At 40.3% G+C, this 25,700-nt stretch overlaps 1 protein-coding gene across 1 annotated transcript in view; it reads right to left on the reverse strand.

Annotated features, from left to right (window-relative positions):
• The window catches only part of MMRN1 (multimerin 1), an 83,319-nt gene extending 61,395 nt beyond the window's left edge, over nt 1-21,924 (reverse strand). The window contains 2 exon segments of the mRNA XM_042469709.1: nt 1,343-1,462; nt 21,305-21,924. Coding sequence (XP_042325643.1) covers nt 1,343-1,462; nt 21,305-21,840 — 656 coding nt within the window. The 5' untranslated portion in view covers nt 21,841-21,924.
• Nucleotides 21,925-25,700: the final 3,776 nt, after the last annotated feature.

Below are 25,700 nucleotides of genomic sequence, written 5' to 3' on the forward strand. Positions count from 1 at the left end.
TTTTTCTTTTAAGCCAGCCCTCAGGATTGATAAGAACAGTGTTAAACTTGATAAACACTTGTCGAAGTACTGTACCTCTATAAATGCCTAACATCTCCTTATAGGTAACTATTTAAGTATTTGTGTTTCACTAGTTAAATAGCTGCATGCCCATTTGTTGCATTTTTTAAGAAGTATAACTTTGTTGTTCTTGTTCCAAAAAGAAGATAATGCACTACAGGTAAGGATATTGTTTTAACTCATTACTTCCAAGCACTGAACACAGGGCAAATATCAGTAACTCCATGGGAAAAGGGATAGCTCAACTGGAACAAAGACCTAAAGTGATCTTTATCTACTTTCCTATCTTTCCATTAAAGTGTTTGCATCAGTGGTGGCTGGTGGCTTGCATATCTCACTGGGACAATGAAATTCCTTATATTTGTTATCCAGCCTTACCTAGGGTTCAGACACCCCTACACAATGCCATACACAATCATATATTGCAGCATTCCATCTTGTTCTTAAGTATCACTCTCATACAAACGTATGTTATGTACTAACAATGCCTTAATTGTCTAATACAAAGAATGTGTTTGATACAAAAAGCAGGGTGTTGTTTTTTAAAAAAAACAGCCACCATACACACACAAGGAAACGGTCCTGGCATATACAATCCACCTAGAACCTTTTAAGAAATTGGTGAATCTTTTCTTTTGTTTTATAGCTGGTTAAAGCTGCTGATAGGAAAGCTGAATACATCTAGGGTAAGGAGTAATCCATTGTTTCATGTGGCCAAGGAGTATATGTATTAGCTAAATTGTGTTAGGTCTTTGTTTTCATAATTTCACTTTGTCATTATAGCATATTGATCCACTAAAAAAAACAAAATCCATGTGCTTTCTAATAACCTTTCTTTCATCCTCAGAGTTACCATTCCAAACCAGGTAAGAATATTTCTGGGAAATAGTACACAATTCACATTGCATCTGAGCATTATAAGCTTAACTGGTTGTGACCATCCATAGTATCACTAATCTTGCATAGCAGTTGGAGGACTTCTGTGTCCAGCCATGGCCACAGGCATGTCAACATATTTCTGTTTCCTTTTCTCAGGAGCCCTGCTATGCAGTATTGGAAGTTCACAACTACTTGAGCTTACAATGGTATCTGCACAATTCTTCTATGCATAGTTCATGCTATCCATACAGTTCCTATCTCCCAATAAGTTAAGGTGTGGTGTTTTGAATAAGAAAATAGCAGAATAATGCTGTAGGAGGGTTCCTCAGGATATTATAGGGCTTTGTACACCTTCCTTTTCATTATTAAAATACATCTATTCAATCTAAACCACATTACATACCTTGACCCACAGGGTCCTGTAATCCAGTTGCATGGCACGGCTCTCCCTGATGCATAGCTTTCTACATTGTCAACTACAATAGTGGGCTGGAGCCTTGTATGAACATAGGCACACCAATTCCTGTGTAAATATAAGAAAGAAATAGTGATCAGTTCCATTGTGCATCAGTCTCAATGTGCATTAGCAACTTTGCTGGCTCTACTATGTAGTAACACAACAATAGCCCCTTATTGGACACAGATGTTATGGAACTGCCCAGTTCTAATTCCTGCAGACATCATTCCACTTATGAAGATGTTAAGTCCCCAGCAGGTTTTTGGCCTGTTTATTTATTAATTCGTTTATTTAATATTTCATCTTTCACCTGTTACTAGGCCCAAGGTGGCTCACATCAAGTTAGAAACAAAGTACCCTTAAAAAAAGAACTTTTAAAAAATTAAATGAGCAATTCTGTTAATAGTTGCAATAGTTAAAAACACATTAAAACATGTAAAAGGATAATACAGCCTATGGAATAGATCTTTCTGCCACAGCAACTTCAAAGCCAAAGGCCTAGCTAAATATAAAAGTGTTTGACAAAGAGAACAGACAGGGTCTCCCAGAGAAAGGAGTTCCACAAATTGGTAGCAGCCACCAAGAAGGCTTTCTCCCCTGTTTTCACCAAATGTGCCTGTGATGGTGGCAAGATAGAGAGAAAGGCTTCTCATGAAGACTTTGAAAGTCAGACAGGCTCATAGAAGGAGATACAGTCTTTGAGATAGGCTAGACCCGAGCTGCATAAGGCTTTAAAGCTCATAAAAATGTACCACTAAAATCATAAATGGTCATGGAATAAGGGTGTAAAACCTTGGTTATGTTGTCTTCCCTTACAAAGGTGAATGGTTTTTCCCTGCTGCAGGAGAAAGTATTCTTTCATATTTGAAAAGTCTGAAAATATTTGAGGAGTTTGAGAACTCCTAGAGAACAGGAGAAATCCCAGCAGACTGAAGAAGGGCAAACATTGTCCCCATCTTCAAAAAGTGGGGGAAAGAGGATCCCAACAATTATCATCCTGACATCAATACCAGGAAAGATTCTGGAGAAATGCCATAATCACAAAAAGTCAACATGGGTTTCAGAGAAACAGGTCATGACAGACAAATCTAATCTCTTTTTTTGGTTAAAATTACTAACTTGATAGAAGAACAGAATGCATAGATATAGTATATCTTGATTTCAGTAAGCCCTTTGACAATGCTCCTCAAGATATTCTTGCAAACAAACTGGTAAAATGTGGGCTAGACAAAGTAACTATTACATGGATTTGTAACTGGTTGACTGGCCAGACCCAAAAGGTGCTCAACAATGGCTCCTTTTCATCCTGGAGAGAAGTGACCAATGGGGTCGCACAGGGGTCTGTCCTGGGCCCAGTGCTATTCAACATCTTTATCAATGACTTGGAGGACAAAATTGGGGGCATACTTATCAAATTTGCAGATGACACCAAATTAGGAGGAGTAGCTAACAGCCCAAAGGACAAGATCAAAATTCAAAATGACCTGAACAGAATAGAAAGCTGGGCCAAAGCTAACAATATGAAATTCAAAATGAAGAAATGTAAGGTACTGCACTTAGGGTGGAAAAATGAAATGAACAGATATAAGAAGGGTGACACCTGGTTGAACAAGAGACTTATCCATGTGAAAGGGATCTAGAAGTCCAAGTAGACCACAAGTTGAACATGAGTCAATAGTGCGATGCAGCAACTAAAAAGGCCAATGTGATATTAGGCTGCATCAATAGAAGTATAGTGCCTAGATCACAGGAAGTAATAGTGCCACTGTATTCTGTTTTGGTCAGGCCCCACATGGAATATTGTGTCCAGTTCTGGGCACCACAATTTAAAAAGGACATTGAGAAACTGGAGCGTGTCCAAAGGAGGGCAACTAAGATGGTGAAGGGTCTGGAAACCATGCCCTATGAGGAAAGACTTGGGGAGCTGGGGATGTTTAGCCTGGAAAAGAGAAGGTTAAGAGGTGATGATAGCCTTCTTTAAATATTCGAAGGAATGTCATATTGAGGAGGGAGCCAGTTTGTTTTCTGCTGCTCCAGAGAATAGAACCTGGAACAATGGATGCAAACTGCAGGAAAAGAGATTCCACCTCAACATTAGGAGGAACTTCCTGACATTAACGGCTGTTTGACAGTGGAAGACACCCCCTCGGAGTGTAGTGGAGTCTCCTTCCTTAGAGGTCTTCAAACAGAGGCTGGATGGCCATCTGTCGGGGATGCTTTGAGAGTTCTTGCTTGGCAAGAAGGGGGTTGGACTGGATGGCCCTTGCAGTCTCTTCCAACTCTTTGATTCTATGATTCCGAAGTATAGCAAAGGAATTATTATGCAGAGAAATATGCATTTTTGTGCAGAACATATTTTGTGCAAAAAAAACCTTGTTTCCTGCACACACACAAAATTACTCTGCAGAATAATTCTTCCACAACATTTTTGGATGTTCAAATACTGGGGGAAACTGCACAAAGGTCTTTCTGCTGCAGTATTCCTCCTGATAGAGTTTTCCAACCATCTCGAAGCCCCTGCCTTTTTTTTTTTTTACCCATGCCTGGTCACACTAAAGATTTATAACATTATTATTCTCCTTTAAATACCATGGTTCCATCCCATGGGCTACTGAGATTTGTAGTTTAGGGAAATGCATTTAACATTTTCAGCCAAAGCTCTCTGGTACCTCACCAGATGACCAGTCCCAGGATTCTGTGGGATGAAATAATAGCTCTGTAATTTTGTAGTGTGAATGGACTCTTGAAAAAAAGTAATTGTAAATATTATTTCCATAGAATCATGGGAATTATTATTATTATTATTATTATTATTATTATTATTATTATCCTTTATTTATAAAGCGCTGAAATGTAAGGAAAGCAGAAACTGGTTTGTGGTTCTCAAGGATTTATACTGTCCTGGGAAAATGACTAACCCTAGCTCATTTCAAAATTACAAAATAGAAATAATTCCCTGATCAAGGAAAACAGGTACTGTACATACAAATTCCAGTAACTTCATCTTAATGCAACATTTGCCTTCCAACTCTCCTGCAGTGATGAGGAGCAGATCTGAATGGGCCTTGTTAGCCAGGAAGGTACTGGATCAGCATGTCCTGGCCCTGCTATATATGCATACAGGAAGCACTGCAGGTGACAGGTATTGGATGTGTACTAATGGATTCCTGCGTGTCCCCATCCAAAATTATCATCTCCATTTGTCCCTAGAAAGTAGTGCTACTGCTGTACTTTCATTTTCAGAATATGTTGCTACTTGTCAATTGAAGAACGAATTTCAGGGGAAAGATGTTTCCTGTTGAGTTTCTCTGATGTTGTTCCTTCCTTCTTTATACTTAATACCTTAAAGCAGCAGATCCCATCTGATTTTGGAAGCTAAGCAGGGTCAGCTCTGGTTAGCACTTTGGTAGGAGACTGCCAACAAATACCAGGTGCTGTAGGCTATATTTCAAAGGAAGGAACTGGCAAAACCACCTGGGCATGCCTTGCCTAAGAAAATCTTTGAAATTCATGGGATTATCATAAGTCAACAGGTGACTTAAAGGCAAAGGTGTGGCATGCGTGTAGTGTGTGTGTGTGTGTGTGTGTACATCAGCTCAGGGGAATTTTCAGAAGGACAAGTGTTCTTTTTAATATAGCAATATTTCATATGAAGCTTTGTTTAAGTTTCCTTCCCTGCAATAAAGCTACAGACCCGATCTGATATTAGTTTTTGTTGCCACATGGAGATATTAAAAAGAAGCAATTCAAGCTCTCTGTTAAACAGAAAATTGGATGATGATGATGATGATGATGATGATGATGATGATGATGATGATGATGGTACCAGTGGGTTTGTATTTCAGAGACAGTTCCCTCATTGAAGCAGATAAATTATTCTCATATGGAGTAGCTTAATTGCTTCAGTATTGGAACTCTATTTGAAATACAGCTTCACTCCTTTGGATGCTTTAGGGAAAAAAGAAGCAAAAAGAGAACACAGCCAATGAGTTTAAGGAAAGTTTTGCTAGATCATACTAGGGAAAGATTAATAATCTGGGTTAAATCTACTATTAGTCCCAATATTAAATAAATGAGACATGTTAGTCCCCACTTAACAAGAGTTCCATCCACTGCAATGGATCTATTCTAGTTGACATTAGCCCTTTATTTTCATTCAATTTCAGTTTCATGTGTGTTAACCCATAACGTTATTTTATTGTTTCTGTTCCAGACAATATAGCTTGTCCAAAAGAGGAACTTTCTGAAAATCTAGTATAGCAACTGGGCCACCACCACCATTTTATCTTTAAAATATCCCTATGATTTACATTAAGCTGAAATACAGTGATCAGTCTAAGATTACCCCAAGGCTTTTGAGGCTGAGTTTGGACTGCAATCCACATCTATCTCCCCAGTCTAATATACTAATGTGGAAGTAGTAGGGCATGCACCTTTTGTTGCCTATCTTTCAGCCCTGTGATATATGAGAATGGTAGCTCTGATTCAATAGCAGGTCCTTCATGATGGCTAGACATCTAAACATATGCCAGTGCTGGCAGTACCAACACTCATCAGTTACACAATGACACTGATGTTTTTTGGGAGTAGCAGCCTTGGGATCTTGGCAAATTCTTTTATTTCATTATTCTCCAGAGCCTGCCCTGGTGGTTATTAATGATTATGTGGAGAAGCAAGCAATGCAGGGCAGAATAAAAGCCCATTAAAAAAAGTCAGTAGCATCCTTGCAGAAGTAGATGAATGAGATACATTAAACACTCATTAACAGAAGAGTCTTAAGTGCCTTGGCCATGGCAATGCGATCCAAAGGGAGTGTCATCTATTGGCTTAAGAGATTGGCTAGACTTCTGTACCTTCTGTGCATATGGTGCAGTTGGCAGCCCAGGCACTAACTGGTTACACACTGATGCGTTTTGGAGCAGCCATTCTCAGCATGGCATTCTCTGGACCACCCTGGCTGATCCTGGCTTGTTGCCTCCCTTCTGTTCATTTTCCCCATCACTGTGCCAGTCGTGTGGAGATTTATGCATATGAAATGAGAACATCATTTGCCAGTTTTCTTTGGCCAAGAGCAAATACTTTCTGCATCTGTGAGGCAGAGTGGAAAGGAGGACTATCTTCACCATGCAGCTTTCTTTTTGTTTGCATGGTAGAATAAAACCCTGCAACCCAAGTTCTGCCAGCATAATGTAACTGAATGAAGAGGCCTTGTTCAGAAAATGTGACAAGCAAAGAATCTGAAATGAGATAAATTTATTTCCTATATGGAAGCCTTAAAATCTCTGATAAAATTCTGTTCAAGTACATATGTGCACATGCAGGTGTGTGTGTGTGTGTGTGAGAGAGAGAGAGAGAGAGAGAGAGAGAGACTCTTTATATAACTTGCACCTAATTTTCTTTAGTTTATGAATTTTCCTTTGGCTATTTGTCTCTGTTGTTGTTGTTCAATCCAATGCACAGTGACCATATCATAGGTTTTTTCATCAAGGTTTATTCAAAGAAGCCTTGTCATTGCCTTCCTTTTAGGCAGGGAGTGTGTGACTTGACCTGGTGGGTTTTCAGGGCCAAATAGCAATTGATTCAATCCCTGGTTTCTTAGAGTCCTAGTCCAGCACTGAAACTAGTGCTACATACTGGTTTGCTCTCCTGCTCTTGCTCTCTTCCCCCTTCCCCCATATATATCACACTGCTTTCCCTATAGGAAAACCTAGGATATAAATTCAGTGATGAGAAGACCTCAGGGTTGAAGGTTATACTTTTTAACAAATAGACCCCCCCCCAGTTCCAACAGCTGGATTCAGATTGAAAATGATTATAACAAGATTTAAATAATTTTTTGACCAGAGCCCAAAATTTCTTTATCTGAACACTGTAAGAAGGTGCACTATTTTCTTTCTCTTGTGGAGGATATTGGAGTTGAACATTCTTGCTGCTCTATAGATGGCCATCTAGACATCGTATATTTTGACCTGCCTACACTATCTATTATTATTTCTGAGTTTATTTCATGATCTTGTTGTAATGTTATATGTGTCTTTTCTGGTTGTTTGTACTTTTGTTTCTAAATAAAATTTCAAAGCAGTGGGGATTTTTCTCAGTGGTAATTCAAGTCACACATTGCAGAACATACTTTGGAAAGCAAGAATGTAACAAGGTTTTCCAAACCATGAACCTCAATTTTAAATACATGGTTACTGTGAACTAGAGCAAAGTAGTGATCTGTGGCAATTTGGTTTTTTTAATTAGAAATATCTGAAAATGTGGCTAATCAAAGAGATGGTGACTCCCATGTCAGTGAAGCCATGAATCCACTGTCTGATGCCCACAGAGCTGTCCAAGGTGATAAACCTATTTTGGAGCTAAGGTTCAGCACCTTGGATAGCGTCTTTCAAATTCACATTCAAATTATTGTGCATTCACTGCTCCACTGATATAGGAGTTTATCAGGCGGGAGGAATTTCTCTTAAATTTAAATGAAAAGAAAGTGGGGCCAGAACGCATTCACTTAAAGTCACTAGTTTAGCGCAATTACATGAATACGCATTGCATTCGAACTGGCTCCCCATTGCCCAAAAATAGCATGCCATTGCCCGAATTTGCATGTGGCAGTCTATCACGCAAACTCCACAGAAAGCACCAATGGTCACCACATTCAAATGAATACAGGCACATCTTTGATCATTTGGAAAAGTGGTTAACAAATAAAACTTATTATTATTAACTTATTATCTCAGTTCACAAAGCCTCTGACAAAGAACTTCTTTTTCACACAGTCTTTTAATGCCTGCCCAGCCCTCCTTTACTTTTTATCATCTCTCTAAATGGTTGTTTTTAGTGGCACTGGTATGGGGAGAAAGATGAAGGAGAGTTGGAGAAACAGACATTCAGTGTCAGATTACAACAGCATGTCTGCAGTAAACAATGCAAAAAAATTGATTGTGCTCTATTTTATCCTAGTGTAGCTGAGTGTTCCTGCCTAGAGACAAGGTAAACAGCAGCTTCCCCCGGAATCCCTTACTGAACATCTAAGAAGAGCAAATCAGAAAGAAAAGAGGAACGCAGAGAAGCTTGCCTCACCAGTTGCATGTTTTTAAAAAGGTCTTGCTTTATAAGCCTAGCCACCAAAATGGAAATCATTAAAAAAAAATGGAGGCTGGTAAAGGCTGATAAAATTTGTAATGTCTAAAAACATTGAGGTTTTGCACACACACACACACACACACACACACACACTCTCTTTTCCATGCAGAAAATGGGCTTCCTTTGCAGGAAACCTGTTTTCTGTGCAGAAAACATGGGGTCGGGGGGGTGGGAAAAATACGTCTTCTTCTGGGAATAATTCCTCTGCAAAGTTCAGGATGTTTGAATACAGAGAGAATACTATGCAGGGATATTTGTTTTAATCTGCAACTGGGAGAAAATTATCATGATGCTTTGTCCTCACTTATGAGGATGAAAGAATCAAAACAAAGTACAGTTAAAGTGTGAGACAGCATGATGTAGTAGTTTGATTCTTAGACTAGGACTCTGAAGACCAGAGTTCAAATCTGACATGACCATGAAAACCAGCTAAGTGACCCTGAGAAAGTCACTCTTTTAGCCTCAGAGGAAAGCAAAGGTTAACCCACTCTGGGTTTGTCAAGAAAATCCCATGACAGGTTTGCCTTAGGCTTGCCATAAATTGAAAACGACTTGAAGGCAAATAACAACATGACAGCTAAACTACACCAGTGACTTTAAAAGCAGCTAGAAATCTTTAGTGACTGGCATCTTTCCTAGATGTAATTTTTTTTGGGGGGGGGGGGGTATCCAGCTTAATTCCTGTGTGTTGGACTACTGATAAAGCATAGGAGAAAGGCAGGCAAACAACAATAACAGCAGCAGCAAACTGGCAAATTTTCTAGGCTGTGTGCTGGGGAACCCTCATGATTCAACCAGCAGATGGCAACCTTGTTCAACATACAAGTGTTTCAAACTTTTTGTGCTCTCATAAAAAATTAAATTATCTCACTACATGGTTTTTCAATGCATACTTTTCAACAGGTTAAAGCAACTTTTTTGGACTTTAAGGGCACATATAATGTTGGCTGAGATGGAGGGTCATGTATACATCCACACTAACACAGACACTTATCCCACACAATCCAGACTCCCTGAGTGTTCAACACATTCTCCCTAGATATGAACATGTTAGGGATAGGGTAGAATTTCATTTCAGTTGGTTCTTTGTAAGAATGATCTAAAACTCATAAATGCCTTGCAATTTAGGGTGAAGAGTGTTTGAGATTTTAAACATATGAAGGAAACAAACTGAAACTGACAAACCCTGTCCAGGCTAAGGGGTTTTAGTACCTAACTCTTGAACTTCTTCATGTCCAGCCACACTACACCATCCCAGACATTTGATTCTACTTTAACAACCACAGCTGCAAGCAATGGGATCCTGGGGTTCATAGTTTTAAGGAAGCACTAAAGTTCTCTTTCTAAGAATTCTAAATATTCCTATCTAAATTGCAACTCTCAAACACAGGATGGATCCATGGCAATTAAAATGAGATCACAATGCTATAATAATGTAGCCTGAAAAGTCTTTGGTTGAATTCCTATGTGTTTCTGCTGAATTAGAGGTGTCACTTGGTGGGGAAAGGGGGGTTCTGAGAGCTTCCTCATCTGTAACATCTATATGGCTGGCAGGTACAACTTGTCCCCCTTCATGCTTGGAATAAGTATATTTAGGAAATGGGATGCTGCAAATAGGTGAAAATTTCATTTCAAGTCATTTTTAAAGAGTGCACTCAAATTTCCAAATCACAACTTTGGGGTGGAAAAAACCTGAGGTTTTTAAAAACTGGATGGAAGAAAAAGTAACACTGTTACATTTTCTCATCCTCAGCACATGCATGTACATAGGCACACACACACACATGCACACATACATATCACACTACAGAGAGGAATGGGTAAGGTTAAACTTCAACTGCTGCTTGCTAAGATCTAGGAATTCCTGGGAAAATAGGCTGGAGAGAACCTCTCCCATCCCCCAATGATTGCTACTAGGATTGTTGTTTGCCCTCTACTATACTGTATGCATTTATGTGAGCAGCAGGAAACCCACAGTATCCACAGTAGGTTTGCTGGCAGTCAGGAGAGGTTTTCACCCAAGGATATAAATTACTGTGGCTGGAATTCAGTATGGGACTTATATCTATGATAGCGGACTTACTGGTACATCTGTGGAAAATGGAACAGAGCAATTTTACAACATTCAGCAAAGGAGAGCTAGCAAAAGTGATTATTGTGCATCAGAAACTGCCAGTGCACATTGAAACACAGGGTTTGTTGTTACTGTGTGCCTTCAAGTCATTTCCGACTTAAGAAGGCCCTAAGATAAACCTATCATGGGGTTCTCTTGGCACTTACATGTCATCATTGTTAACCCTGCATTGCTAACATCTCGGAAGTGGAGATAACAATTAGCAGAGGAGCCATTATGGCATCCACCAAAAAAAAAAAAAATACAATTTAATTTCAGAATGACATTGCTCTGAAGATGCCAGCCACAGACGCTGGTGAATCATGGCCACATAGCCCAAAAACCCCACAAAAAACTAGGCATTTCAATTACTTGTGTGCATGTATATACCATCAAGTTGCAAGTCAGTTTATGGCAACTCCATGAATTTTATATTTTGTTTGTTTGTTTGTTTACTGGAGGAGAAAGCTTGGACAGTCATAGTGGAGAGGGCTTCCTGTTCAATGCTGTGTTTTGCTGAGTGACCATCTTCTCCTTCCCAAAAGCCACTGTCAGACTTTACACACTTTCTGGAAAGCCTCAGAAGAACAGCCATTCAAGAGCAGCCAAGGTGCTTCAGGAAAGGACCCTCCAGTCCACTCCAAGGATGAATATTCAGGCCTAATGCCAGTTCATCATCAGGTTTCATCTCATGTAGTACTTAAGAGTAATTTTATCACACACTTTGGATGGTTTTAGAATGATGAGATGCCTGGATCCAGTGCAAGTGGGTCTTGTTATAAGTGGTTGGACATCCCTTTAAGGGTCCTTGGGGGTTGGGGCAGGGGGAACTAACCCAAAGGCAGGAAATCTTGTCCTACTCCCAGGTTACAGGTGGCTTTTCGCCATATGGCCTCCCCTGCTATCATCACTAGTGTGCCCAGCAAATGAGCTGGCTGGATTTTCCATGGTCAACAGGAAGGTAATCTGATGCCTGGATCTGTACCCAGCCATAATCAATAGTTGTGGCCATTTTTCTTCTAAAGAGTTATGTTAAGAGAGCCCTCTCACTCACCACCAGTACCACAATGAACTTTGTTTTAAATCTTTTGTTCTGGAAAGCATTTCCATCTAAACCTCATTTATGAGAAAGACTTAGAAACCCAGGGTAAAAATTTAGCTTTTAACTAAGAATTTCAAGTATGGCTTCTGATGAATGTGTGCCAAGAACATAGGCTCTTCGTCTCCAAAACAGGTTGTACTAATGACTCATGGTAGGAAATAACATTTGTTTTCACCAGGATTTGAGGCCCTGACACTTTGTACTACATAGTTGCAAACACTTGGTCTTCTCTCATCATCCATTTCCTTTGTCACATTCAATTGCTGTGATTTTTGGACAGCGGATCCTCTGATTCTCATACCTAGGTTGCTGTTTTTCTTTTTTGACCTTATAACACATTGTGTGACACTGTTTCCTCATTCTTTTCGGCTACCACATTCTCCTACTATTTTATAGGCTGTTTGTAGTTTCCCAGGTTCGGGAGAAGAAAAAGCCCCCAAGAAAATGACTCCTGCAACTACTTTTGTTAATGATTCTGTAGAGATGTCCTTTTCTTCCCTCTTCTTTCCTTCATCCTTTCATCAACTCTGGATGGGATAGAGGAGATCTAGTATAGTTGTGCCAACTGATCTCCTTGCATTGTGCAGCCTCAACAGTGAGGCTACAACCCACAGACACTGGCTCTTAAATCAATATGGCTTGATTTATTCATTTTGGTTTGCATTCTACATTGCAGTTATATATTCATAACCTAGAGTTACAAATCCATAATTTATCTGTATTCATACATGCTACATATTCAAAATTGTAATGCAATTATCACAGTCATAAATTCCCCACTTTAACTCAAGGGATCCTCTCCAAACTATGAAACAACTTTTTGTATCATCAGGATTTTAGCATTATCTGACTTTAACTTTGTTGTAAGTTAACCTGGGTCCCATGTTGGGAAAAACCTGTGACAGAGGCAAATGAGATGTCTGCCTCATCAGGATGATGAAGCTTTGGGATGATGTGCTCAAAGTATCTCTCTCAAGTATAAAGTGGGTCCTGGGAGTTGATTCCTTAGTGAATCGTGTAGTTACAAATGTGAAGTTTTTCAATATTTTATTTGATTTCATTCATATTTTTCCCTCAACATGGGACCCAGGATGACTTACAGCAAAGTTAAAACCAGATAATGCTAAAATCCTGATGATAAAATAAGTTGAAACACAATTAGACAAGCCATCATGTAAAAAGAGAATGAATTTTAAAAATGTAAAATTATTGAAAAACATTAAAGTGCATCGGAGGAAGTAGATTTAAGTTTACGAAAGCTCATGCTGCCAACTTCTTTCTTTCAGATAGTCTCAAAGGTGCTAAAAAATTTCTCTCTACATACTGATTATACAGAATAACACGGCCATAAAGTAAGGATAATCTGTACACAGACATCCATAAAATAGGCAATAGTCATATGCTAAGATCTCCAGGGATTCATGTGAATGCTCTGCAGATGCAGAAAATGCATCTCTGCAGAAAATAGATAGATATGTCTCCACTCTCCACTCTCTCACACACATATACATATACCAAGTATATGGAGGGGTAAGTATGGGACCACTAAGCATGTTTAAGGCTACCTTCATAAGCTAAATGGGTGTAGTGACATGCTCATGTTAGGGTGAAATTTCCTTTCTCCCATTTGTCATTCTGTTCTCGGGCAATAAAATGGAGTGTAGCAGGGGTTCAGTCAGCAGTGAGGTACAGGGCAAACTTACTGACAATCTGAAGTCGAAGGCTTTCATGGCCGGCATCCATAGTTTTTTGTGGGTTTTTCGGGCTATGTGGCCATGTTCGAGAAGAGTTTCTTCCTGAAGTTTTACCAGCATCTGTGGCTGGCATGTTCAGAGAATGACAATCATTGCTCTTCTGGGTCTGGCATGATGCTAGGGTTGCCAAAGTGAAAACTGGAGAGAGGGCTTCCATCCCTTTAATTATTTCTGTAGCAAACCAATGTCTGTTGTCATTAATGGACTGCATGAGGACAAACAAACTGAAACTTAATCCAGAGAAGACAGGTGCTATCATAAGGCAGATCAGGGAATAGGGGCCTTGCCTGTGGTGGTGGATAGGGTTACATTCCTCCTGAAGTCTCAGGCTTGCAGCTTGGGTGTGCTCCTGGACTCAACTTTGAGCCTAGATGCCCAGGCCTCAGCAGTGACTAGGAGTGCATTTACACAGCTAAAACTTGTGCACTGGCTGCACCCGTTTCTTGAGATGCCAGATCTGGCTACGATGACACATGCCTTGGTTACATCCCATTTGGACTACTGTAACGCACTCTACATGGGGCTGCCTTTGGAAGGTCCAGAATGCTGTGGCCTGAATGCTGACCAGAGCCAGTTATAGGAAGCAAATAACTCCTTTGTTGGAATAGCTTCATTGGCTACCTGTTTGTTTCTGGGCACAATTGAAAGTGCTAGTCATGACTTATAAAGCCCTACACAGCTTAGGTCCAGACTATTTGAGAGACTGTATCTCCACATATGAACTTGCAAGAGAATGCTTTCTCTCAGTCCTGCCACCATTCCAGGCTCGCCTGGTGAGGACATGAGAGAAAGCCTTCTCGATGGCTGCTCCTACCCTCTGGAACTCTCTTCGACGAGAGGCTAGATTGGCCCCCTTCCTGCTTGCCTTTCAAGGCTAAGACATTTTTAGTTAAGCAAGCATTTAAAACATAAGCATACCACGGTGGTTTTTATATTGAGCATGTCTGTTGCCTTTTAACTTTTGTTATATTTTTAATGCGGTTTTATATAGTTTTTAGATTATTTTAACTATTTGGGATTTTATTGTGAGGTGGGGTTTTTTTTTAATCTGTGAGCTGCTTGGGCCCCTTTAGCAAGAAAAGTGTCATATAAAAGAAAATAAATAAATAAATACAATGATTCTATTTTCTTAAAAATTAAGATTCCAGCAGATCTTGCTAGTTACCTGGTTGCATGACAAGCAACACTTGCTGAAATGCCCTCTTCTGCACAACTATTAAAGATATAAAAGCCTTCTCATTACCCTCATCCTGATTTGACTTCGGGTGTCATCCACACATGACTTAAAACCATTAAACCTGTTCCTGCCCTCTGGGATGGCAGAGAACAGAACTGCCCCTTCCTCACCATGACAGTTCTTATGGTATTTAATGAGGGAAGTCATGTCACCCCTCAGTCTTCTCTTCACCAAGCTGAAAAAGTCCAGCTCCTTCAACCTTTCCTGATATGTTTTGTTCTCCTTACTGCTTATCATCCTTGCTGCCCTTCTCTGACTGTGCTCCAGCATGTCAGAGTTGTCAGCGTTTCCTGCCTTCACTCGTCTTACATATTTTTTAAAAAAGTTTCTATGAAAGAAATGGCTTGAAGCAGCAAATGTAATTGACCATGACCACAATAGAAGCAGGGTGTCCAGACATCCTCCTTTTCCAGGATATGTCCTACATTTAACCTTCTGTCCAAGAGGAATTTTGAATGGCCTCCATTTTGAACATGACTAAGAAGCTCGCTGAGCAACACCACATTTGCTTTGTTCCCCTTTGAGAAATTTGTCTACTTGGCAGCCTGTCCTCACTGTAAATAGGGGGGAGGATGGACTGAATGTAGATTCAGTGCAGAGTTTGCTGCTAGTACAGTGTGCCCGTATTATACGCAGGTGCGGCTTATGCAGCTTCCAGCATAAATTGGAAGCCTGCACCGGAAGAAGCATCCGTATGCCAGGAAGAGGTAACAGGGTGCATGCACACGGTGCACGCCCCATGGTGCGCCATGGGCACAAGCCCCATTACTTCTAATGGGGCTTGACTATACAAGTTTTTCCCTTATGCGGGGGGTCCAGAACAGATCCCCACGTAAGGGAAGGGCGCACTGAAAAGTGCAATTTAAGCATTTGTCTTGCTTGGCATTCTATAAGTATACTGCACACCAGCAAGACAGTTTAATGAAGATATGTTTATCATCAACTTCGTCAGGTTGAGTACCTAATAAATGCAGTATATGTTACATACAGTTGGCTTTCTGTATCCACTGATTCTTTATTCATAGATTCGAGCATCCCTGTCTTGAAAACACTGAAAAAAATGTATAAATTCCCAAAAGTAAACTTTGCTCTTACCATTTTATATAAGGGTAATTTTTCTATCCATTATATTTAATGGGACTCAAACATCCACAGGTTTTGGTATCCATGGTGGGTCCTGGAACCCAAACCCAGTAGGTGCAAATAAACCATATGAAATTAATTTAGTGTTTTTAGCTTTTATTTGGTAATGTTTTACATTTTGTATTGTCTTGTCCACCTTTGTAATTATGATATCTGGTCACCATAAATAGAGGCAATAAGCATCCCAACTAAAAACTGAAACTTTTGCTCCCTCTCCCCACTTCTCTCCTTCTAAACCAACAATTTAAAGAAATATTCATCTCAGCTCTGTTATATGCCACACTCAGTGAAGTGAGCTATCAGAATCTATTGTGGGGTATAAAAATGGCTATTTCAACTCCCAACAGGTGGCAAACTAAGAAACTACTTTGGAAAATGTAAAGAAGCATTTTGCTGAATTTTCGGTTTCCCTGACTGCCTTTATCCTGAAACTTTCTTGCATACTAATTTCTTGGAGTGTTCATTACATTTCCATTTGAGAGGGTGTTCTTTGGGCAAATGGTATGAGACATGGCAGGTGAGTCTTGTATGAAGTGCAGCTAAGAGGCTTCATGTTGCATCCCTAGACTGAATAGCTTGAAGCAACAGCCTCGCTTGTATTAGATCAGGTTAATTTGTGCAAATGGAAGTACATAACACGGCACATAGAAATGTTTAGAAGGCTCACAACCTGCACTATTAAGTGAGACAAACTGAACAAGTGTAGAGAACTGTCAATAACAACAAAATAACTGATGCATATTTATGACCAATACCTCAGAAAGAAGTCTTCCACATCATCATACAGAACATGGCAAAAATATAGACTTTTTACAAAGATTCAAATGAGAGAGACATAATTCCCCCATCCTAAGTGATTATAATCTCATAACAGCTTCACCTGAGCACTTAAAGGAGACCAGAATGAGAAATGAGATTCTTGGGTGCTGTTTCCCACACTGTTGAACAAGCGCATAATGCTCTGATGAAACCCAGTAATCTTCCTGGCACAAGGGAGATTTGGAAACCTGTACAGTGTTACCCCGGGATACGAATGCGCCGCCTTACGAAATTTCCGGGTTACGAAAAAATCCAATTGAAAAAAACTGTTCCGGGTTACGAAGGTTATTTCGGGTTACGAAAGAAATTTTGGTGCTTTTCGGCGCTTTTTCGCACCAAATCGCAGCTTTTCCCCATTAGCGCCTATGGGGTTTCGGCTTGCGAAAGCCTTTCGGGTTACGAAAGCGGTGGCGGAACGAATTATTTTCGTAACCCGGGGTAACACTGTACTTAGATTTGGTTGTCACAGGAAGAGTATCGAAAGCTACTGTGTATGTTTTCAGCAATTAACATTTTTATTTAAAGCTCATTCTTAGCAGCTGCAGGTTATATAACAGTTCCTTTTTTCTGCTCACTGAATGGCATAGGGTGGTACCTAGAGAGTGGAGGATTAATGTTATATTATTGAGACTAATTCTCAGAGAATTGCTTTGAGGGTTCCTATGTGGGCTCTTCTTGACAGCTTAATTTTTTGTTCTTATTGTGGAGGGGCAGTGATATTTTGAAGTACACTCAAATAGTCAACACCATTGCCTCTATAAAATGATTAAGTGCCTGGATCAGCTTCCCTATGAGAAAAAAAGGCTAAAACATTTGGGGCTGTTCAGCTTTGAAAAAAAAGATACATGAGGAGAGGCATTATTAGAATGTTTAAAGCAGGGTGTGGTATGGAAAAAGAACCCATAGTCATCCACTGAAGCTGAATGGTGGGAGATTCAGGAGAGACAAGAGGAAGGATGTCTTCTCACAAAACAACATTACACTGAGATTTGCTACCATAAGATAGAGTGATGGTCACCATCTCTGTATTTCAGTTTCAAGTGAACACAAGACAGAAGGTGCACTGCACTCATTTCCTGCTGGTGATGTCCCCATAAGCCATTTGTTGACTAGATATCAACAGAATGCTGGACTAAGTATGCCATTGGTGTGATACTGCATGCCTGTTCTTATGTGCTTCTTTCCTGCTTGCTCCTGTAGGAGCTAAGCTGAAGGTCTTCTGGCAGTGGCTGGGCAGAGATATGTAAGGGATGCTGTAGTGTCTAGACCAATAGCATCACTAGAACTGAACCAGAGGGTGCATATTGTTGTAATCCTGCCTCGATCTGCAGGAAGAGGCAGGAAATATAAATTATTATTATTATTATTATTATTATTATTATTATTATTATTATTATTATTATTATTCAGGAGGAAATGCAGGACATTTGAAGAGGAGGAATATGTTGTTGGTTTTGATGCCACCAGACAGGGCTATGTTGGAGCAGGGTGAGAACAGTGATTACATCAAGGGGAGAGACCAGGAGAGTAGGAACCCCAAAAAGGTACCTTGACTGATGTGCCCCAAAGCCAGTAGCGCCTGCTCATGCTCTGTATTTCCATCAAGTTCAAGGTTCAGATTTGATGGACTAGAAGACAGCCCAAATGCCAATGGTGGCCCAAGACTTCCCATTGGCTTAGGGGAAACAACTCCATTCATGAACCTTAAGACTAAGGAGCTGTTCAGACTGGCAGTTTGGGCTGGCGTGGGGGCAGACTCGGGGCATAGCGTCTCCATGATGCATGCCCTGGCTCTGCCCCCAAGGCGGTGTGATATTGCACGCCACACCACACAGCACGTGGCATCATGGCACTCCTCCGGCGCTACATACAGACTATGCACAGCCAAAGGAGCACTGCCAAGCCACGGCAATGTGGCTGTTGCACCCTTTGTTTTTTGGAGCTCCCTTTTGCACCCTACAAAGGCCAGATCAGGCCTTTTTCTCACACTTCTTCATAAACTGACCAAGCCCAATTATCTATCTCTGGAGGCTCTGCTGAATACTTCATGTTTCTGTGATTCACCTATTCCACAGCCATAATTTTTCTCAAATGAAGGCTAAGAAAATGCAATATCTCTGTCTGTACAATGGCAGTCTGCACCTCCCTCTCAATTTTCTGGCATTTCAAATGTATCGCTTCATCTATTTTTTAGTCTAAATATACAAAATAGACAACTTCAGAAGGAACTATATTGCAAATAGTTTGTTTATGCTGCTTCCTGGAACATTTTAATACATTTTAATACCACTGGATTTATCTCTAGTCTTTAAAAAAATATCCTCTAAAGCTCACGCTAGTTCATAGTGTTAAATTTATCTCTGCAATATAACATTAGCCAATTGCTGTTATTTCAGTATGAAAAAAGCTCCAGAGAGAAACATTGAGAATTTCAGTGCTTTTCTAATTTGTACAATTTGTCCCTGCAAACACCATCTGAACAAAGAGCCTAATTCTGCCTCAGTCATTATTCATATTATTCAGGGAAATACATTCAAAAATTAAGAATAAAAATCTGGGTTATTTGAATGGGTTGTGTGTATTTTAGGGAGATCAGATGAGTGTTATGCAGGACAATCCAATAAATGTTTACTCTGAAGGACATTCCATTGTATTTAATCAGGTGTATTCCCTGGTAAATTGTACATAGGATTGCAGCCCTGGCCAAAGAAAAGTTAAATAACTCAGGCTTGCATTACCATCAGCCAATATGGAGCACTGATTAGAGCAGTGCTTCTCAATTATTTTCTGTCATGCCCCCCCTAGGAAGAAGAAAACATTTCGCGCCCCCCACGCAACTGTAAATAGGATCATTTGTCTATAAAATTGTTATAAGTACACCTCTGCATAACAGAGCCTCGCGCCCCCCCCTGGGGGGCCCGCCCCACTATTTGAGAAACGCTGGATTAGAGGAAGGGTGAGTAGAGTGCACCCACTCAAAAGTCAAAAAGACATTGGGAGCATTGACAACTAGTGACTCCTGTGTTAGTGGGATGGTGAAGCCACTCCAGGAGTTAATATGAGTGCTAACAGCCTTCACCAAAGAGCTAGACTTGAGGTGAATCTGCACTGCAAAAATAATTCAGGTTGATACCACTTTAACTGACATGGCTCAATACTATGGAATTCTGGGATTTTCATAGGTTCTCTAGATTTGTGGTTTTGGGAAGTATTTAGTTTTGGGAGTTTGGGAAGGTATCTTTCCGAGAACTCTGGTGCCACAACAAATTATAAATCCCAGAATCTAGCTACCTAAATACTCTCAGGTTCTGTCCTTTAGTCTCCTCCACCCCACGTGGAATTCTGCAAGCCAGCAGAGAAGATGGTCAATGCAGAAGACATGACAGAGGAACAGAAGAAACAAGAGGAACCAGGGCTATCTTGTCTCTGATGTCATTCAGAGATTTTCAACTCTAATTTGAAGTGTTCTTACACTGTTATCAGTCGAAAAAAATCTTAGGTTCTCTGTCTCCGGGGAAGTAATTCCTAATATTCCTGCGTTCTCATGATGAATATTCGGTCTTCCTCTATTGATTACAGGATGTCAATAATCTATGAATATGTGGAAATATGTCACATCTCACTAATGACAATGTCCTGGACAATCATGCTTCAATTTTGAGTCTAGGTTTTCAAATAGTGGCTTGTTCTAAGAACACTGCATTACTGTGTTCCCTCTGTTTATTGCCAGTGGAACAAAACAAGCAAACAAAAAACCTTTGTGAAACTTGACAATGATGTCAACAGTGATGTTTTGCATGTATCATGCAATTGCTGTGCACTTCTTCCCTTGTAGAATCTGTCTAAAATCCAATGGGATTTCTACAATCTTTTTGCAAGATTATAGCTGCTGTTTCTATCATAGTATCCCAGCTATTCAGTTCACTCATCCCTCTTCAGCAGTAACCTTATAGGACATTCCCCACTAAAAGACCATTTCTCCCATGAAGTTTGCCCTTATTTAAAATCAAAAGTAGTTTTAAAGTAATATTATTGTCATTTATCTTGGTTTTAATCCCCAGGGAGAGGCATGCGTGATTCTAATAAATTCACTGTTCTATGAAGTGTAGAACAGTGACCTTACTAGTTGCAAAGTTTATAAAAGTTGCTTTTTTACAACTCCCATAACTCAGGATTCTGGATGTTGTAATCCATGGTGTATATCTAATTGCTAGTCCCAACTAGAGAAGAATAAATGGGATTAAACAAATGTTGGTTTACCTTGCAACAAGAGATTTGATAACTCATCTCAGGCTGAATCCACACTGCCGAAATAATCCAGGTTGACACCACTTTAACTGCCATGGTTCAATGCTATAGAATTCTGGTATCTACAGTGTAGTCTTCTCTGTGAGAGAATAGTTTGCCTTCTCTGTCAGAGGGTCCTGGTTCCACAACAAACTGCAAATCCCAGAATTCCATAGTACTGAGCCATGGCAGTTAAAGTGGTGTCAACCTGGATTATTTCTGCAGTGCAGATGCAGCCTGTGTTAACGTTTCTAAGCTTTGCCTAGCAATTGTGAGCAACAACAACAACAACAACAACAACATATTTGCTTACTTGCCCCTGGTGGTTTCAAAGCTAGGCTTTTTTGAGTCCATATTTTGCTTGCTGCTGCTGCTGCTGCTGCTGCTGCTGCTGTACCCTGATTGCCTAGAAGATCTACTCACAGTTGCTCCTTTGGAAACTTCCCTTTGAAGAGGACCCTTTCTAGGACTGATTTGCACTGGGATTTTTGTGCTATTAGATAAGACTGATGCTTTTACATTTGAAGAATCACTGTTAATGCTGTTGCCGCTATTAGGATTTGTAAGATTTAAAGATTTCTTCTGCTGTATTGCCGCTGGAGTCTGTAATCCTTGAATCTCTTCCATGACTAAAGGAGAGCTGTGTTTTTCATCCACCTCCTGGGTTGTATTTTGTAAAACAGTTGGTTTCTCTGTGGCAGCAGGTAAAGTTGTTGTCAAAATCAAGCCATGGTGGCTTGTTTCCATTCCACTGTCCACAGGTGTGCTTAGGGCCACACCACCTGAATCGGCTTCTGTGCTGATCCATTTTAAGCACATTAAAATCAGGATCAAGAGTACATCCTTCATTTTCTTGGCTTGTTCGGACTTCACAGAGTCTCTCAGAAAGTATTTGTAGGAGGCTCCTTCTGCCTCTTCCCCTTCAAGCTGGTGCTTTCACAATGACCCTACTGAGAATGGCCCATCTGGGGACTTTTATTTGTGGTGGAGAGAGGAAACAGGTTTTTAGCATTTGAAACTGGAGCAAGGAAGCTCCGTTTCCTGTTTCTGTGGATTCCTCTGCAACCTGTGACCTCTCCAAACGATGAAGCGAGCAATCCTTAGGGGAAGGCTAAAAGGATTGTCTTTGTGAAGCTACAGGATGAGGAATAATGGCACAATATGAACATGGAAACATGCTGTCAGTAATAAAAAAAAAATTGAAAGGGGATGGGTAGGGCATAATAATTGCTGAGTAACTTCCCTTTCACAATGTTTAGCAACAGAACATGAGAAACCTATCAACTGTGCCATTTGAAACTAAACAATGTCATAAAATTTAAATGCCTGTGTCCTATGTGTCTGAGCAATATATGTAATGTATGTGTTCTTTTTGTTGTTTTGTATCTCTTATCATTACCACACAGTGATCCAGGTGCAGCTCTGTTCACGTGTCATTACACCTTTGGTTCTGTTTTTCTTCTGCCACTGGAAATCTCTGTCTGTATTTCTGTCATCTTTTGGTTTGATCCTATCTATATTAGTATATTGTTTTCTCTGTGTTATATGAATCATAGAATCATAGAATCATAGAATCATAGAGTTGGAAGAGACCACAGGGGCCATCCAGTCCAACCCCCCGCCATGCAGGAAATCACAATCAACAGCTGCATTACCAGGCCTTTGACAATGTGGGTCACGTTTGCATTTCACAACAAGCCATGGTTTGGTGTGCTGAAATCTGACAAGATATTGGCAAAGCCAGCTCTGCTAACAAGCCATGCTTTGTTAACTGGCCACAAACTGTGACTTCAATATATGGCTTATTGTTGGCTCATGAACTCTAGCTTATCTAAACCATGGCTTGTAATGATGTGTGAATCCACAACGTCAGCTTGTCACTAGTTTTTTCCTCCCAGCTGCCCAACCTGAAACAGGAGATGATGACAAAGGGGTCAGAAAAGAACCAGACCAGAAGTAGAAAAGGCAAAACAATTTGCCTTGCAATTTATGGTTTAAAATACAAACATGTTTGGGGTTTTTTGTGTGTGTGATGTGTGAACATTCACAATGTATGAAATTGAAACTGGACTACCATGGTTAGATTTTCAAGAGCATACCTTTCAAAATGTTTCAGACTATTATGAATGCTCTAAATAAGTGTGTCCAAAGGATCCATGTTTAGCACATACTCTAAACAAACACAAAACACAGGAGGAAGGTCACCACTGCCTCCACCACCACCCCTGCATCTTGCCCTATATCTTGAATCTCTCAACTGACCTGGGGCATGAGAAATGTGAGACAATGGAAACAGAAGCAGCCAGAAGGGCTCCAATTCCTCATCTGAGTGACACCTCAAGCCTGTACATAACACAGCAAATGTCTAAAAAAAACTACAGTTCCCAGAATCCCCCAGCATTGACCCAGGGCAGTTAAAGCACTTGTTCCTTGTTCTGGGACAGTTGAAGCTATTTCCTGTCCTAGAAGGACATGTTGACACCCCTTTCCCAGTCCACACATAGAAGCTGACCAGACTGGCCATTGGATCTTATGTCAACTATGGTAGACCCACTCAGTTTCATATGTTGAAGTACCATTCAGTTCTTGGTATGAATTATATTGATTAGTTCCAAATGGAGTAGGCACATTGAATCAATTACAGGTAAGTAAATCTAATTGATTTGATGGGTCTACTTTAGTCTGGACTTGTCAATGAGATTTAGGAAACTGATTCTTTAGTTTTAATTAATGAAATAACTTTATGTATGTCCTGCCTTTTTTTCCTTCAAGGGAATCAAAGTGGCTTACTGCAAGGTTAAAACAAGATAAAGCTAAAAGTCTGATGACACAAAGGTAAAACATAAAGGTCCAAAACAAACTGCAGAAATAATCCAGTTTGAGAGTGCTTTAACTATCCTGGCTCAGTGCTAGGGTATCCTGGGAACTGTAGTTTATCTGACAGAAAAGGCTTTAAATGTCTCAAAAAATTACAGTTCCCAGAATTCTCCAGCATTGATCCAGGGAAGTTAAAGCAGTCTCAAACTGGATTATTTCTGCAGTGTGTTTTGGATCAATGTTAAACCAACTGTCATATTAAAACACCATTATACATGAAGTATAAAATCATTTAACAAGCATAAGAATAAAGATTATGTCCCAATAGTTATGATTAGTCCTAACAGTTAGAACTAGCAACTAGATTTAGACTCTGGTGTGTGCACATCATGGGAATAGGCACTATGTGGATTTTCCTCTTTGTGCCCCACATTCCCTGCAGATGGATATGATTTGAGGTGTGAAAATATCTGATGCTAACATACATTTTCAGACTGGGGAAAAAACTGGAGTAAAAGGCATACTCCAAGCAAAGTTGTGCATTCATGTTGAAGATTTTCAGACACATTGCACTTATCCAGGATTTCCTCCGTGAAGATCCAGGAATGCTCCAACAACAAACCATTCATGGGTAAGTCCCAGAAATGATTTGTTGCTGGAGCATTCCTGGTTCTTCCTGGGATAAGTCCTGGATAAGAGCAACGTCATCTGAACATCTTGAGTGTGATCACGCAATTATCCTGGAAGTATGCCTTTTTCTTCCCTGCTTTTCCTCTGTCTGATAATCTCCATAGATATTTCTGTGAACGAAGTAGGGTGTCTGTGTGTGTGCCTGCATGCAGACTGCCAAAGATTGTAGCAATTGACTAAATGTAACTGAAAGGCAGGCATCTCCAGTGAGCCAGCCTGGGCAGCTGCTAAAGTGGTCTCCTGATTTATCTACTGTTAGTGGAAAGGTTTCTCACACAGCCTCTGCAGCTGACAGCATCTCATTAGTGACACTCCTTGGGACCAGGAAAAGTGCTGCAGAAGATACAAACAAGTCAGATTAGCCAGCCAGAGAACTACTATGCTAAGTTACACCTGTAATCGTGGATAATGTGTGAAGCACAACTGGAAGAAAGCCAGTTCAGGACCAGCAACTGAGCCAGCACACCAGATCCCTCCTGTTTACATAGCCGTGTGTACTTTCAAAAGCCAAGTGTTCAAGTTTTCCAAGGCTGAACAACCCTTCCATAAAAGAGCAATTGCTATGTAGGTAATATAAAAGCAGGCCACTCCCTCCCTGTTCCCTAGCAATCTAGAAATGCAAGAGCACACTTTAGTTGAGGCAAAGCTTGAGACAGACATGCTGGTATTTAAGGGTGGTAGATCAACAGTCCTGGTCAGAATCAATTACCCTTCATTTTTCATCACATTTCAACTAGTCAAAAAAGCAATCATGGACCTCAATTTAATTAAAGGCAGTACAGTGGAAACTGCTGCTGGGTTGCAGAAGGGAAGGAGAGGAAATAAGACAGGCTTAGCCTTCCTCCTTTTTGGAGATGCCAAGTTATAATTGGTGGTACAGAAGATATGTCAGGACCCCACAGAGAGCAGGGTCATGAAAAGTATAGCTAGGAAATTTGACACTTTGGTGTCATGCTGTCATATTTAAGCCCCTGCACAGAAGTAAGAATACTCTTGATCTTACTACATACATACATCCTATGCACATAATAACATACAGAGAGCCAGCATAGTGTGATGGTTTCAGGGTTGGAATAGGACTCACGACCATGTTTTGAATCCATTCTCAGCCACTAGGTGACCTTGGGCAAGTCACAGTTTGTTCACCTCAGAGGAAGGCAATGGCACCCCTATACACACCTAAATAAATATTGTGAAGGTGA

This window comes from Sceloporus undulatus, chromosome 5, assembly GCF_019175285.1.
Source record: "Sceloporus undulatus isolate JIND9_A2432 ecotype Alabama chromosome 5, SceUnd_v1.1, whole genome shotgun sequence".
In the NCBI taxonomy this organism is placed as follows: domain Eukaryota; kingdom Metazoa; phylum Chordata; class Lepidosauria; order Squamata; family Phrynosomatidae; genus Sceloporus; species Sceloporus undulatus.